We start from the raw sequence: 17,943 nt of genomic DNA, 5'->3' as shown, positions 1-17,943 counted from the left end.
AATAATGTGCATCATACATCAGGAGTAGGGGTATAACTAAAAAGGCATAGGATTTAGGGTTAGGCTCTTCATCCTAGAATAATGAAGAAGAGCTCCCCTTCTAGTAGGTGTGTGTGCCTCTGTCCCGGGCTATCTGAGGTGGTCCATCACTGTCACCAAAATTGTTCCCATGCCGTGCCTCAGCCTGATTATAAGAAGTCAGGCATGCTGGAATGGGTCGGATATTGGAGCCTGGTTAGCTCCACCCTCTGATTTTCCCCAGAAAAGGAGGTTGGAGATAGGGACCCAGCTTTTCAAAAAAGGACTGGTGATTTTGCGTGCTTCAGTGTTTGGGTGCCCAACCTGAGAGACCCTAAAGGGGCCTGATTTTCAGAGAGTGCACTTTGTGCCAACCAGGTACCTTTATATAGTGTCTCAGGTAAATCACTAGTATCTCTTGAAAATGTTGTTTGGTGTGACTATTGACAAATAAATCTTTTAGGGTAGGGGATGGTTGCTAGAGGGGGCGGGCAGTTTGGGGAGTGTTTCATTCTGAATGAGAGAGTGGTAAGAGCAAAGGGAGGTCTCTGATCTGTGTGTGGAAGGGAGAACATGAGGTTATGGGGCATTAAGGCTGGAGCTGGAACCGTATAGTAGAATTTCCTCACTTTTTAGAGTGTAAATTTGTAACTAAAGTAATGTCCCTTCTTTTGGAGGAGGAATAAATTCTCAGCTTTAACGGTGTATTGGCTTTGGGGAAAACTGCTAAGAGTTTACATGTGGCTTGGAGATTCAGTAACCGATTCTTAGAGCATGGGCCCTATTGCTGTGGACTGATTGCAATTTCACTCCTGACATTGCTGGTCAGGAGGGAGAATTTGCTTATGGTAGCAGGAACTGAAACTAATAAATATGATGGGGTTGCTCCTCAGAACCAGTTATACTCAGAGGAAGAGTCTTATCTACTGTGAAATGCTCTCATGTCAGAGCAACTCATTGTACATGAACTACATCGTGAGCTGCCATGGGTGAGAGAGCCCTTGCTATCTGCAAGGGAAAGACTAGTCGCTTTCAGTTAACCCTTCTCTCCTGAGGTTGTGGGTGAACTGGCAAATGTATACTGAAGTGCAGGCTGCTAGCCAAGACTGGTGGAATGGGTGGGTGGGGGGAAGCACCTGGCACTACTGTGGGATATATGTAGCTAGCTGTATCATCAGTGCACAAGTGCCAGAGTGCGTGCTAGCAGGCTGAAGCACTTTGGGGCAGGGATCATGTTCTTGTTCTGTGTTAGTACAGTGCTAACACAGTGGGGTTCTGCTCCACAGCTGGGGGGCACAGGCACTAATACTGTACAAATAATAACACAGGCGAGTTTACGGTAGCCATGAACTTTCCAAACAGCCTTTTTTTAAGAAGAGCCCATTGGGTGGTGCTAGATGAAGTAAAAGGCTGCAATATGAAAGGAAGAGACTTGATCTTTATTTCTGTCTAACAGCAGGCATTTCTTAAAACATAGCTCATGGAATTTTAACACATGCCCAGGTGTCTGTTCTCCTCTTTCATATAGAAAGTCGGGCGAGGAGTGATTACAGGAAAAGCCATGTAATGTTCTGTCTTTATCTGAGCATCTTCCATTCAGATCAAGATGGAGCACTATCTTCATGGAGTGCTCCTCTGTATTAAAGATTAAAGCAGCTGCAGTTTCCTTTATTTTAGGCAACTGGGGGCAGGCCTCAGGCTCTAGGTAGCTTGCTTGTGTGTCCCTCAGTGGGACAAAGTACTGCCGCCCCTGTCATAAAACACCATCTAAATTTGCCTCTGAAGCTTACACATTCTCATAAAGTGGATAACTTTCCTTCAGTTTTGGGTAGATTAATAAATAAAAAATTCCCAAAATTTCTTATCCTTGCTTTTACAAGTCTGAGATTGGAGCACTATCTCTGGGTGACTCTAGTGGGTGATATCTGTAGGAGCTTCCCTGCCCTGTCTTGGTAGTGCTTTGAGCTATCTTTATTCAGTTCTCCCTGCTGTTTTTGATTGATCAGATTGTAATTAGTAGGAAAAGAATCAAATGAGCCAAAGCTGTTTCCGAATTCCCAATCTAGCAAACTGATCAAGAATTAATAATAATCTTCTAATTGCTTTCTGCCAAGTTTATCCATACATTTTCTTGATCCGTTGGCTTTCATCACTATCTTTATGTAAGATGTGTTTAATATTTATGCTGACCCTCTTAGGAAAATTTACAGATCAATTTGAGCTGAAGCCAGGTTCTTTATTGAAAAGCGTGTGCTTAGGTTTAATGGAATTCTGTTTACTGAGATTGAATACGAAGTGCTGCCTTTTCTTACCAGCAGAACATGCAAAGGGCACCATCTCATCTGCACCTCTGCTGGATATAAACCAAGATATGTTCCTGAGAACGAGGCTGAAAATAGGGTGGTGGGGGTAGTGAGAAGTTACACTCAACAAGAGTGTCTTGGTTATTACAATATTTATATTGTGATACTGAGTAGACACCAACCCCATTATGGGACGTGCTATATTGCTGGCTACTGGATGGTGGACTTCAAAGACCCATTTTTCTCTCTTGATTTATAATACTTTTAGGTGTCATTCTACCTCACCCACCCCCAAGTACTAGAGAAACAAAGCATGAATTAAAAAGACCATAAATTGTACACTGAACATGAAAAATGCATTTGTTTTATAGAAAGAATGTAAATATTCTTCACAAAGGCAACTAAAGCAACCATTCCATTTGTCTAAACAACCATAAGAAACTCATGCAGAATTGGTTTTTTGTTTTTCTCCCCTCCTCCCCCACAGGTAAATACCATTGTCCAGTGCTCTTCACTGTCTTCACCAATAACTCCCATATAGTGGCTATCAAGACGACTGGAAATGTATTTGCTTATGAGGTAGGCTCGCCATTGCATTTCAGTGTTAATGGTTTACACTTGTAGCATCTTTCGTTCAAGGCTCTCAAAGAGCTTTACAGAGGTGGGTAAGTGTTGTCCCTGTGTTGCAGACAGGGAAGCTGAGGCACATAGACGTGAAGAGGCTTCCCTAAGGTCATGCAGCAAACTAGGAGCAGCATGGGGAATAGAATCCAGGTAATTCTAGTTCCCTGCTCTATGCCACGCTATCTCCAATAGGGTGGAATCGACCCCTGTGCCTAGGGCCAGCAAGAGGCCTATACACCACTGAGGTTCCATTTAAGTCTTCAAAATAGGTCTGAAATGGAGCTGAGGCCCTTGGCTTTTTCACAAGGATGAATTTCACCCCTTATGGACATTCCGAATGATTTAAGATGCATATTACTTTTAAAGCCTGTCATTTGAGTAAGCTGCATGTAGCTGAGCCGAGAGAGAGTTGTAGGCCAGAATGTTTAACTCCTGACTCACTGTCACACTCCTGATTCATTTTCAGTTGAATGAACAAACAACTCTTCTGTGCAGCCAACAACATTTCTTTCTAGTACATATCCATGCACAAAGGGCAGATTGCCTGCTTCTAATTTTCTTTAGTAAGCAAGAATATTTTAACTGGAGTTGGAGAAAAATAGATAACTTGTTAGTGGACATTTGAGAGCTTCACTTGAACTGCATTTCTCAACTTTTTATTCACGTTCTGTGAACATTTGTGTGAACAAAGGTTTGTTCATACAAACCTCGCAATACAATCAGTTTCAAACCTTTGGGTGAGCATGTATACAGCTTGACTATCCAGTATTGTAGTACCGTGGGTCTCAGCATTTCCAGACTACTGTACCCCTTTCAGGAGTCTGATTTGTCTTGCATGCCCTAACTTTCACCTAACTTAAAAACTACTTGCTTACAAAATCAGACACAAAAAGTACAAGTGTCACAGCACACTAGTACTGAAAAATTCCTTACTTTCTCATTTTATCTGTATTAAATTTTAGTTTGTACTGACTTTGCTAGGCTTTTTATGTAGCCTGTTGTAAAACTAGGCAAATATCTAGATGAGTTCATGTACCCTCTAGAAGACCTCTGTGTACCCCCAGTGGTACACGTATCCCTGATTGAGAACCACTGTTGTGAACATTTGTGAACAGTCCACAGGCTGGAATTTGTTCACACAAAACAGACATCAAACTGTTTGAAATACTGAAATTTCAAATAAAAAAAAAATCAGTTTGGACAATTGCAAACAAGAAAAGGGGCTAAATTCACCAAAAAACCCCCCACCCCAATATGTTCTCCCAATTCTAAATGACATTGCACGTTTTAAAATCTCTAATTAGGGGAACAGATGAGACTGGGTTAGAATACTTGCTATTCTCGTCTGGAAACATGGATACTAGTTTGTTTTGATTACAAGTAAAAATGATTTAGCAGCCTAGTTCTTAATTGATGCTTGCCCATATAGTAGAACTGCTACCCATTTTGTCACAATTTGCATACCCTGTTAAAGAGACCTCAGCTGAGCAGATGTGTGGGGAAAACTTGCACAGATTTGCTCGCATTAGACATCACTCTCTCCAGTGTAATTTTATTCCTAGGTTATATAAGCCGTAAATTCATTTCTAGACTTTTAAAGTAGCAGAAAAAATGTTACCTATTTTGGTTCTGGGTAGGAGGAGGCACTTGAGTGTGAGTACATCTGTTTCTTTCCTTGTAAGTAAAGCTGTGTCTTCCATGCTTTGATGTAGTGGTGATTCTGGTTTGATTATTTTATTTGTTCAGGAGTACAATGTATTTCTTTGATGTTGATTCCTACCATGCTGTAAACTGCTGCCCATTTTATAAATCACTTTCATTGCACCTGTTAAATTAGAGATTAATATTGCTCCACGCATAAAAATGTGGTTCTGTGCATTTTAACTATAATCTAGAAAACTGATGACAGGATTTATTTTCTTCTGCTTTTCTTTAAATTCTTTTGTGGAATTTGGTTTAAAAACATGTAGCAACAATGTATGTAGCTAGAGAGTCCTAAATAAAATATTTTTTTATTAGAGATTGTTGAGTCAAATGGTTAGGAAAGAAATACATATGTTTTCCAAAATTAATAAGGAGCCCAGTGAAACAATGTGATCACCTATTGGAGGTGAATGTCTCTAATTTGTTTATGTCATCCTGTGTATTTTTAAAGGGTGCAAGATGTCTTGCATTTGCCTGGCAGATAATTTCAAATTTTAATTTCTTGTTTTCCACCTGGCTGTTAGGCAGTTGAGCAGCTGAACATAAAAACAAAAAGCTACAAGGATCTCCTGACAGATGAACCCTTTACTAGGCAGGACATCCTGACGCTGCAGGTAAACCTATTCTATTCTATTCTATGTTTCATGCCTCCTAATACACCCTCTTTTGGAATGGGTTGGGGAGTATTAGGCAGACTGGCCACTCCCTGTTGCATTGCTAATATAAAATGACAACTGATTAGAGAAACAGTATTTTGTAGTGGGTAACAATCGCATCACTTTCATTTGTTCTCTAGATGGCAAGCCTAGATATTCCATATAATTTCACCAGAGCTGAAGTGAAACTCTAATCAGATTATTTTTCATTTCATATAGGGTTTGTCTTCACTACGGTGCTAAATCGGCACTTCTGCAATCGATCGGCTCAGTGGTGTCGATTTAGCGCGTCTGGTGAAGCCTCAATAAGTAGATGGGAGAGCACTCTCCTGTCTACGTAATTAATCCACCTCAACGAGAGGCGGAAGGTATGTCTATGGGAGAGCGTCTCCCGCCAACATAACGCATTGTAGACACCACGTTAAGTCGATGTAAATTACTTCGCTCAGAAGGGGGCTTCAGCCCTGAGCAATGTAATTTACATTGACTTAAGCCATACTGTAGAAAAGGCCATAGTAGATCGTGATTAATTAATTAATTTAGCGGGGAGGCCCATTGTGGGTTGCCGAATTTTGTGGATTAATAATTTTGTGGAGTAAGCATAAACATTGGGTAAAAGGAAAATCAATGAATCTGCATCGGAAACATACACTGTTCTTGTATTTTGACAAGTGTACTTGTAATTATGTAACACATTACACTATACAAGTAAATGTATTGTACTGTGGTGTAACCATAATGAAATGTTAGTTATGAGACCTGGCTATTAAATCTTTGCTTAAAAGTGGCATGAAACCACTGGGTAATTGTAAGAATTATCAGTTTTGCAGTTTAGCCAAGTGGGAATTAGCCAGCATCTACTGTAATTGTTTATAATGTTAACTAGAAGGAGAGACAGATGGCCAGAGACTTCTTTATGTCTAGCTAGCCAGTCAGATGGCCAATAAGACATGAACCATGTTGTCATAAGAAATAAAATAATCCACATATAAATTTTCAGCTATTTAAAAGATGAAAAACTGATTAAATTGATACTGTTTTATTTTAGGGGTGATTTTTAAAAATGAAAATCTGAGCAAAGTAGGTTTTTCAAAATGTCTCTACATCTAGAAGAAAACTGGCAGCAATACAGAATTCTTCACCTGAATGTTTTGCTTATGTCTGTTACCGTATAAAATCTGTTTGTTTAAAAAAATTAAAAAGTTATAAAACTAGAAAGATGTAACTATGTTCTAGGTAGAAATAAAATGTAAAACTTCAAAGATAATTAGTACATTTACAAAGGAAGTTGGGAGTCTTTATTTTCTCTGAATGTGAAATGCTACTAAGGTTGTTCGTTTTTTTTAGTGAGTTTACTAGTACTGGGAACCCATAATAAGAGACTGTAAAACTACTTTATAATCCGCTGTAATAGGCACTTAGCTTACAAAGAAATTTACTATAAAATGAGTTTAAATATTAGACCTTAAAATGATTTTATTGTTAAGCTTGCATTACAGCAAGATAGAAATTTGTTTTATACTGGTGGATCATGCCACTGGAGTCACCGATTAGTGCATATCTCTTATGAATGAGAGAATTGTCACCAGTGGTAGGCTGATAAATACAAATTTAAGCTGCAAATGTTCCTCAAATAAATTTGTTTGTTCATGGGAAGAAGTGTGCTGTTTCCTCTTGTATTGCTGTGCTGAAAAGCATGTGTACAGTTGTCATCTCTCTACCCCCCACCCCACCCACCCCCATCCTTCTGGCTCTATGACTGTTCAGGCTACTACAAAATTAAATATTTCAGCCCAGTGAATGCAAGGCCCACAACTTCCCTCAGATTCAAGTTTCAAAGCTTCCGACAGGATGATATCTGAATCTAACTGCCAAGATGCTAGTGGTTTTGCTTCAGTGATGAGACTCTAAGTGACTATTGTATTTGCACCATCATTATGGAAAACCAAACAGTTTTGAATGAGTGATTAAAATCTGCAGTCATTTAAATAAGTGTTAGGATTTTAACATGTTCCATAGGTACATATCTTAAATATATTAATAAAAACAGCTGTCTGTTACTCAACTAAATTTACTGTATTTAAATGTTCCTTTCTAAATTCTCTTAGATGCATAAATCTTCCAAAAACTAGCATGACTGCTTGCAGGGGGTTATATGAATTTACTTGCATCTTACTTCTGCCTCTTCTGTGAAGTTGTATTTCTCTCTCAATCTGCAGCAGTCTGTATATTAACATAAATGACTTAGGCTGTGTACCAATGACCAGTCAGTCATATTTAGGACCCCACCACCACCACCACCTATGTGGAGATAGTACCCATGTTGTTAAATTGCACTTTTGACACCACCCATGCACTCATCTAGGATGACGTGCATAGTATGTGTGTGGATTTGCTACTCTTAAGAAATGCACTCATCCCAAACTCACGCTGACTAAACCTTTCTACTACACTATTGGGTGGTGTAATCTATTTTATTTTCTCAAATCTATCTGGAAACCACTGAAATGCAGAGGAGAAATTTGGGTCAGTGGAATGCGGAACACATTTTGAGAAACCAGCACACAATCATTTTAAACACGTTTTGCTTTTCTGACTCAACTTTCTGTTTTAAAAACTAAATTGTGTAGGCCATTACTCCCAAACTGTTCCTATTTTGGGGGAATTGTCATTGGGATGAAAGTCAGTTTATGTATAGCAGCTTTCAGTGGCTGAAGGAGTTCGTTTTTAACACAAAATCAGTGCACATGCCAGCCCTATTTTAGTGAATGCAGTAAATTCTCATGTGCCTGGTTGGACTATGCAGCATGAACTACGTTTATCTGCTCAGGCATGCAGCAGACCACTGACTAAATTTGTCTCTGTCTCACCACATTTGGTTCTGCAGCCTCAAAGAATAAGAGGTATTTTAAAAGTGAACAAAGAAAAGGAATTTTCCGTGACAGAAAACAAGAAAAGCTAAGAGATTCATATTAAATGAGGAAATGAACCATTTGTGTCCTCCAACATACCAGCATAATGGGGTGCACTGAGGAAATAGTGTAGGGACACTTGTTGTGTGTAGGTGTTAGAGGATACAGAAGTGTGTCAAAGGGGTCAATTATCAAAGTAGTGCACAGAGACTTAGCTGTGTAACTCTCATTCAGGTCAATGGGAGTAATGCAACTGAATCCCCGTGTGCTATACCTTGAAACTATACCTTGTGTTACTTTTCATTCTTAGGCAGGAATTTCCAGGGGTTTTTGTCATGATCCTCATGTTTTTGTTTTTTTAATGTGTGAATTCATTATTATTTCTTATGTACTGTTTCCTTTTGGTAAATCATTTAGAAGAAAGACCAAGGTCTTTGGCTTTCTTCCTTATAAATTCTCTGTGTCAAGATGACCCTGGGCAGTGAGTGACTTGACCCTTGCAAGCCCTGTGACTAGCTGGCTTTGTTTCTTAGCCAAAGACCATCACTGGGTTGAGTTTGCAGCTGGAACTCTGGCTTATGTACGTTGTCTCTTTGGAAAGCTTTCAGCTATATATTTAAATCTTTAATTGTCACAGGTTTCTTTGCTTTCCTGACGTGAGTTGGATGTCCTTGTGTCTGAGAGAGCAAGAACTGAGAGCTGGATTGGTAGTTCTGACCCTGCTTGCCGGCAAAGCATCAGGCGCGGAGGAGGGGTTTCTATAAAAAGCATTCTTTACTTTTGCAAATAGCAACTGAATGGAACTGTATTTTTAGTAGCTCAGTTTATTGACAGAAAACAGACTATGGAAATGCTTCATCTAAATGTCCTAGGAAGCAGATGGGGGCACATGTGTTACTGTAACTGATTTTGTAGTAAAATATAAATAGAGTTCAAGTGGAAAGCTAGATTAATGTGTGTTTATCAGGTATTTTCCAGATGTATGACCACATTTTTCCTTGCTGTTACATACAGCAGAATCCTACAGCTGCTGAGGAAATATTTGTTAAAATAGCAAATGACCCCAAATTAACCTGCTTTTAAAGTGTTTACCTCTTTTTAAGAAGGTGGAGGTGTGGTGTTTTAATACTTGTTCTTTCTAGAATAGAATTACTTAGAGGTATAACAGAAAAATTGTAATTAGTCCCAATTACCAACACTAATAATGAGTTGCACAAATACTGATCAGACTTTTTTTTTACAGCTTTGCTGATGAGCATCCGCTCAACTGACTGGATATGTTTGTTGCTTTATACAGTCATACCTGGATTGCTTTTAGTAAAAAAGGGCAAAACAAAACTACACTTCTGATCTGGAACAAAAAGCAAACTCAAAATTCGAATTGTTAACAATGACAATATCTTACATTTATATTGTACTTTTCTGTGTAAAGAGCTTTATGCACTTGCATATACATAAATTGCTTTAGCCACTACTGGCCTGGTGTGGAACATGGCAACTGTTTAACATTACACAGCAGCATTACACTACCCCTCAGGGGAAGCAGCAAAGAATAAGATCATCTCTGATTAAAATTTTCAGGGGAATGTAGGTAGGCAGAATGCAGCTACCAAAACTGGCATTTGGCTAGGACACTAGGTCTAGTGTCTCCAATCCTGCAAAAGGTGTCATGGGTTCTTTTCTCTCTGTCAGTGATCGGGGCCCTGAGTTTTTACATACCATCACAGAAGGCAGCATTTTTAAGTGTACTACTTCCCATAATGCCATTCTGGGGCAGTGGTTCAGTACTGGTTCAGATGAAGGAGTGCCCTACTGGATCTCTCAGCACCACTTCCCAAACCACAAAAGACTTTCCTTGGGAGTGGGTCTTCCATTCAAATACCTGGCCCGATCCTGGGTAGCTTGTGAGATCTCATGAGATCACAGTAGGAGAATGGTATTGGCTGCAAACAGCTACCATAGGATAATAGAATCTAGATGGAATGCTCATCTTATGTCAGCTAGTTGTATGATTGATCCATCTTTAACATTTCCCAATGGTTTGTTCAGTAGAATTTTAAAAGTCCACCCCTGCTGTTGAGAGACCATTCTTGAGAGCAAAGTGTATTAGGCTGGGGAAGCTTCTCCTGATATTCAGCCTAAATGTTTCTTTCCAAAATGTAGATCTCTTGTTTCTCCATAAATAATTAACTATTTCCACTTAACAGTTGGGGGTTTACACTCTCTTCAGATATTTGGTACTCTGTCATCTCTTAGCCGAACATCTCTCTCTCTTGCTCTCTCCCCTTTAATCTCTCCTCATCAGTCAGTAACCCAGATCACCGTTGTAGCTCTTGTGTGAACTCCCTCCACTTCGTTAGTATCTTTCTGATACGTGGTGCTCAGAAATATACACAGTATTCCAGGTACAGTCACACCAGAACCACAGAGACAGACTGTTACGTCCTTGCTCTAAATACACCTGACCTCAGTCTTTATACTCCCAAAATTACATTGTCCTTTTCCTGGCTGCCATATATTGCTCCAAACACACGTTTAATTTGCTGTCCTCTATCACCTGAGGACTACTTCATCCAAGTTTATCTCTCCTATAGATTACAGTTCAGATTGTTTTCCCCCAGCTGTATTAATTTGTATCTCTTACAAACTGAATTTTGTTATTTTGCACATTTCTAATCTTTCTAGGTCTCTGCATTTTCTCTGTCTTGATTGGAAGTCAACTCTCCCAATTTAACATTGTCTACAGATTTCACTAACATGTTTCCAGATAACTAACAAAGATCTTAAATACTCCAGGACTTAATACTGATCCCTGATGCTAATGATACAGACCCTCTTTGTAAATTGCATTGATATCTTTGGATGAAACATAAGAGCTAGGTATTGGTGATATTTTTGATATCCCATAAGAGATCTCTCACCCACCCCCTCATTTGATAAACTGCCGATGTTACACTTTTAGCTAGTTTTCAATGTGTATGTCCCCTCCACAAAGCAATTTGAATTAATTTTTCAAGTAAGATTTTATGAGTTGATATTAAATCCCAACATATGCCCTGTACTGCATTCCCTTCAGACTTTAATTTTGAGATTCTGTCAAAGCAATCAAGTTTGGCTGGCAACATTGATTCTTTATGAACCCCTGCTGGTTATTGTATATTAATTATAGGTTAAACCCAAATGTAACATCTTGCCTCTTTCTCTTTGAGTAGTTGTGAAGATCTGGGATAGAAGGCAGTGTACATGTTTCTACCAGAATGTGTTATATGGGACTGGGAAATCTGAGGCTCCTACCACAGCTCAGGGGCAGATGACCAGAAACGCAAAGAGTCAGATTTTTTGCCTTGAGAGGATAGGCCTATGCTCACTCTGTGAAAAGTGCTGAGCTCTGTGGGCCTCCTGAAGGGGCTATATGAGGTACAGTGTATGTTAAGAGCTTGCTAGTGTGCAGCAGCAATGTACCTTCTGCAATAACCCCACACCCCCTTTAAGGTGGATGGTGTATCGTGTATTGAGGGGTGGTAAGCAAAGAGGAGTCTCTGCATATTGGTGCTCAGGGACTCTCAGCCCTTCACCACCCCTGTGCATCCATGCACACCCAAGCCCTAAAGTTTGCTGAGATACAGAAAAATTATTCCTGCTATGCACTGTAAAACCATATACAAGTTACTGTTGGCGTCCAAGCCTGCAGGGGATGGGCGTCCTGTGAGAGGAACTGTGCTGCCTCTCTAGGTTTTATTCAATAGCAATCCTTGTGGGTGATGAAGAAGCTGAGTTGACAATCTTGTCTTTCTCCTTGGCCAGGAGGGTGCTGCTTGTCACACGGGGCTGCCAAAAAAATTATTATAAAATGTGGTTGTGCAAGTCAAATGGTTCCAGAGCTGTAACTGGCTTAGTCCCCGTAAATAACGGATTGTTAGAAAGATTAATGGATTTAATCCCCAGTGCTTTGAACCACAAAAAATGATGGAATGGTGTTTTCTCAGGAGAAGTGACTAGGGAAGAAAAATCAGGGCATAAAACATACAGTGGCAGATACATTTGCAGCCATTTAAAAATAAAGTATGTATGTATTGCTGTGTGTTTTTTTTTAAGTGTTGCTGTACAGCCTAATCAGCTGTAGACAAGACATACATCCTGACAAGCTGTTGAACACCACCGGTGTTTGTGAGAAGAAGCATAACTAATGAACAAAGTTGGAGGTAGCTGAGCTGTGTGCTAATTGATATTGTACTCTTGAGCCATTTCCCATTTGCTATTCTATTTGTCTAAAGGGTAAAGCAAACACTTTCTATGGAGACAGAGGGCTCCTTGGCAATGAACGGGGTGCACAGTCATTGCATACAATCAGAAGGGGCTGGATGCAGGGATGACGTGGTAGGGACACACCACTCTATCTGAGCTTCCTGTGGTATGGGGTAGGGCATGGTTGGGTCCAGATGATCTACCACTGTGTGAATCCTCTCACCATTAACCAGCATTGTGGAAGGCAGTGTAAGTGCCCAGGGAGGTTAGTCCAGCCGCTATGCCGGAGTAACCTCTATGAAGCAGCTCTGAAGCCACTTCACAGCTTGTGCAGGAGGGTTTCTAATCAGGCTGGGTGCATTCACCCCAAAGGCAATTTTCAAAGTATACATAACAAGTGAGAATTCTTGGGAGACTGATCTTATCATCCCATTAAAGTCATTAGCAAAACTCCCCATTAACTCTGTCTTGAATTAGGCCCCTCTGTATGTTTTTTTTAATCTCTAAATTCCATGATTCTATCGCTACCTAAAAGGACATATATAGTATTGCCCGCACCAAGTATTCTAAAATCATGACTGAGGCCCCCAATTCATATCTTTTAAAATGGGTTGGGTTTTTTTGCCTCCTGGTTTTGAATCTCTAGGATGTACTTGGGTCACGTTTTTAAGCTTGTATTCCACAATCATGAGGGCTAAAAACTTTAAAAACAAAAAACTGATTCTCACTTAATGAAAAGTCTTCAAGGGCCAGGGCTTTAAGAAAAACATTAAATATCATGAGATTTATGGCAAAATTGTAACAGCTGGCAACACTGTGAAATTTTTACCTGTTAGTAATTTGTTAAAGTTTAAATCAGAAAGAACCTCAGAATTTTAATTTACTATTTTTTAACATTTCACCTTGAATAATGAAGAGGCTAGTTAGTTTTTGTTTTGTTTTGTTTTTTAATCATTAGTTTCATTTCCAGGCTCTCCTGCATTAACACAAAGGGTATTTATGGTCAGAACAGTTGAGAGGAATGTTTAAATAGAAAAGAAAAAAAGTTCATTGAAAATGATAAAATTAAATACTCCATTCAGATTGGGGCTTAAAAATAAAAAATATCATGCTGAAACTATTTAATGAACCATAAGTTCCAATTTCATTAGACTTGCTGTAGTTCAAAAAAGTGAACAGAAACAGGTTAGGCCTCTTTCTCTTAACCCACCATTGCCCTTTATTGCTAGCTGCAAAAAAAACAATTCCACATTTTTGTAGCTAGTAACAAAAGGCAGGTTTGTACAAAGAGGCAGGTATGTACAGCAATTACCCAGGAATTTTTAGCTCTTGGTCCTTCACCTTAACTGGAGCAGGGGCACTCCCTATTGACTCCAGTCATTTTCTACAAAGGAGAGTCCATTCATACAACTATGGTGCCTTGAAACAAGTGTCTTAATCGCTACATCTCAGTCTTCTCAACACTCATGTCTTGATTTGACTCCCTCTCTCATCTCTCATCTGATTCTCTGCACAATAACAGTCACTGGTGTAATGAGATGAACCTGGCATGTTAAACATTTTATTAATAGTTGGACAGTTTCTTCCTGAAAGGGATATGTCCAAAGAATGTGTATTATTTGTGTTTTTATTTGGATTTAAATAAGCACACATCAAAAAATGTCTGTCTTGTGTTCTGGGCACCCTTTCCTTTAGTAAAAAAAAATAACTTGTCCACATTATCTGCAGCACAAGTTAGGATTGGTCAGACCTATTTTGCGAAGTTTCTGGGGAGAGGTGTGCTTAGTAGAACCCTGCAGTATTCTGTACATAAGTTAACATCTGTTGCTGTGCTCTTGCAGTCAACATATGTCTCATTCTAAATTGAACTCTTCCTAGTGAATCACAATGCTTAATTTTAGAGGGAGGAGTCAGTTGACTTATTGCCCTAGATAACCTGACTGAGATGCCACTCTCAGATTTCAAGTTATAGAACATTTCTTCAATGACAGAAGGAAAATACATTTGTAGTATGTATGCTGCTTAATTGGCCTGCCTACTCAATGTACAGTGAAATTCCTGAGTTGCAGAAATGAGAATAGAAGGGTGATAGTATAAATCAAATCTTTAAAGGTTTCTACTTGAATAAAACAGCCCACCTGAGTATAATGAAGAATAGCTCACAAGGCCTTGGGGTTTCTCATTTGTGTCATTCATGCTTAGAACTTCAAAGGACAGAGAGACAGAACAGCTGTGATCTCTAAGGAGATGAGGTTGCAGTTTGCTGTTTACCATATTCCATACTGTGATTCTTGAGTTATGAACAGGTAGTTAAATGAGGTTTTGGAGAGCCAGGGGAAGTATATAGAGGGGTGGGTGGCTATAAAAGCTTCTTCCTTAGTTGCTCAGTGTCAGCGGTCACACTGATTAAGCCAATAAGCAACTAAAAGTATTATGGCTGTGAAATGCTACCTTTTAAAGTTAGCTACCTGGAGGAGTCTGTGATATCCTGAATGCTTAAGACTTCGCTTTATGGAGGCCCTTGAGTAACTAGATATCTAAATTTCTTTAAATTATGTATAAAATATAAATAAATTTAATCATGAGGCTTTTGTAAAGGAGACTATAATGTATGTTACCAGATTAATCTTTATTGCAGGCCACTTTTTCTCCCTCCATCTCCCTGCTACAAAGAGAGCCTGTTCCAGGAGCAACTCTTACCCCTAAGCTTGAGCAGGAGTGGCAGAAATGTAACTTTCTGTAAAATCCTTATGTTCTCTATTAATATGATGATGTATTTTCAGATCCCTGGAATGGGTAAATTGTCTTATTCTCTTCACCTGTAGTGTCGTGGCATGCTTATAGCTTCTGTAAGTAAACGTTGTAGCCTGTGAGTAGCTAGAGGAATGCGTGAAAACAGGCAGTCTGCATTTTCTGTTGGAAGTTGAAAGTAGTGCCTTTGCCACAGGCCTTTGCCTGGGCTTTTTTTGTTTTGTTTTTCATTTATGCCTCACTTCCCTCTATGATGTCAATTTAGAGATCAGAAATTACCCCTGGATTTTTTTGGGGCTTGTTATACTTATTTTTTGTGCTGGAACAGTTTGTTTATATACAAAAGTGAAGGAGCATACCAGGATGGTTAAGAAATGCGCCCAGATTTCCTATTCCTGGAAATCAAAAGCTACATTCTCTTACACAAGAGCTCCAAAGAAGAGAAACAATATCTAGCTTTTCAACATCAAATACCTTGGTGAGGCTGCATCCTAGTTGCTGTTGTGGAACTGAAAAATAATGGGAAATGATTTGACGGGGGGAAGGAGGGGAGAAGCAAGCAGGCGAGCCAGTGGGTCGTCATTAGGGTGCAAACTCATGCAGGCTGATTTCATAAATGTCTTTTGGTTTTACTGCCAGCAATAAAACTAAAGATTTATTCACCAATGGAGGCATACAATTTCAGGGATGAATGAAAGGCATAATTGTATCATTTAATGAGAGATGAAGCCACAGCTCTGCTGTATTAACCATTGACTTAGTAGAGATGGAATCTTGAGAACTTTCTAATTGAAAGTAACAATTTGAGTAGTTTTGTTACGTTTTTTTTTGAATAATTATACTATTCACATTCATGTCAGTGTATTAGTCACTAACCTAGTATTCTGCAATATTTTTTTTTTTGAACGTTTGACTGTTGTATTTTTATTAAGGTATTTTAGATTTTGTCTCCTCAAGCAACCTTTACCACTTCACAACTCTCTTTATTTTCTGTAAGATATAATTTCCTGGAATAATTAGATATCCTGATGTGATGTTGTGACCTCTTTGCTCGAAAGATGAGCTTACAAGGGCCAAGCCTTAGGGGGGAAATGATGATTATGAGGAAAGATTAAGAATTATTGAATGATACTGCCTCTCCAGTAGGCATCCCCTGTCTTAACCACTTTAACTAAAGGTCAAACAAAATTGTACAGGAAGCCACATGGCCACACAGTTTAAAGATCCACATCTAGTAGGTCATTAATTTTTTTTGCTGGTTCTTTGAGTGGGTCACTTAATAGAGTTTTCAGTGTGATACTTATTTGTTGCTTATTTAACATCGTCTTCTAAATGAGGACTGCACCATACGAAACATCGCCTAAGAAACTGTCCCTGCCCCAGAAAGCTTACAGTGTAATAGAGCATACTTGGTCTGAGGATATTTAGGTTTGGAAATGCTCCACAAAAGTTGATTGAAGCTCACAGCCTTTGTGTGTGTGAGGCGTGTTTTTATTGGTAGGGAAAGAGCTGAAGGGATTTGCCTCCGGTCTTACAGCAAGTGGCAGAAATAAGGCTAGCCCTCATGACTCCTGGTCCCCTTTTCTATCCACTAGTGTGACTACCCTTCTCTTGGATCGGCTACTTGACCCTAGCAAGATGTGCTGGCAAAAACATGTGCAAGGTGACTTTTCGGATCAAATCCCAAAGGAAGACTGCAATCCTGCAATTCACTGCATCTTCTGCCAGAGTGCAGTAAATTACAGGCTTGTGACCTAACACATCTATGAAGTCAGTGGGAGTTTAGACGGAGTAAGGACCTCAGATTCAGCTCCTAATGTCCCTCAGCGTGAACATTTGCTCCCTACTAGTATTAAGTGGCTTAAAAATGAGTGTAGTGCTTCAAGGTTTTTTGTTTAGCTATACAGTTTACAGAGATATCACTAAACTGATTTACTGACATACCCCTGAGAAATAACTTTATAATTTGTTTTTAAAATATTAGTATGGAAATTAGAGTTAATTGTTTTAAACATAATATCATTTTAATCATTTACCACCTTTCCATGCTTAGGAAGCTGTTTGAAAAATAGAGTCTGTGTGAAAGTGGTGACTCTCCCGCTCCCCTCCCCCCAACCATTCGTTTAATACCTTGGCTACCTTTGAACCCAGAGTATTCCATGATAAAAGATCTCTGTTCTTTCAGTTCTCTTATCTTTTATTTCATGGACTATTACTATCCTCAGTACTTCTACTGAACTACCTTCACAGCTCAGTTGGTAATACTCTTAGGTCACGAGTTCAAGTCCTACAGGAAGATTTGATATTAAGAGATTTTGGACATATTAGACATATTTTTAGACATATTCTTCTTCAAATGAGGCATTACATGGAGGGCGTCTCCTCCAATGTTTGGTGGTAGTTGTCCTGGTGGAAATAAAAGGTCAGACGGCACTTTCCAAAAATGGGCAGGGACACTAATAATACTCTCTAGAAGTGGCCTCCTGCTCCCAGTCATGGATTTGCTGAACAACCGCAATCCTATTGTATGCTCTCTATAGACAGCTTCTGATATCTTTCAGAGTAGCAGCCATGTTAGTCTGTATTCGCAAAAAGAAAAGGAGTACTTGTGGCACCTTAAAGACTACCCAATTTATTTGAGCGTAAGCTTTCGTGAGCTACAGCTCACTTCATCGGATGCATTCAGTGGAAAAAACATCAGTCAGTCTGATATCTGACGCTGTATGTATG

At 39.3% G+C, this 17,943-nt stretch overlaps 1 protein-coding gene across 2 annotated transcripts in view; it reads left to right on the top strand.

The window, feature by feature from the left end:
• The window catches only part of PPIL2 (peptidylprolyl isomerase like 2), a 113,496-nt gene that overhangs the window by 30,341 nt on the left and 65,212 nt on the right, over window positions 1-17,943 (top strand). Inside the window, exons 7-8 of one of the 2 annotated variants that reach the window (XM_074972878.1) lie at window positions 2,809-2,900; window positions 5,174-5,263. The exons of the other annotated variant lie outside the window; for it this stretch is intronic. Of the exons in view, the coding sequence (XP_074828979.1) occupies window positions 2,809-2,900; window positions 5,174-5,263 (182 nt within the window). The remainder of the gene's footprint in view (window positions 1-2,808; window positions 2,901-5,173; window positions 5,264-17,943) is intronic. 2 annotated transcript variants of the gene reach the window in all.

The sequence above is a fragment of the Natator depressus genome, chromosome 15 (assembly GCF_965152275.1).
Source record: "Natator depressus isolate rNatDep1 chromosome 15, rNatDep2.hap1, whole genome shotgun sequence".
In the NCBI taxonomy this organism is placed as follows: Eukaryota; Metazoa; Chordata; order Testudines; family Cheloniidae; genus Natator; species Natator depressus.
Note: the sequence above shows the minus strand (reverse complement) of the source record. Positions and strands in the feature narration are given on the sequence as shown.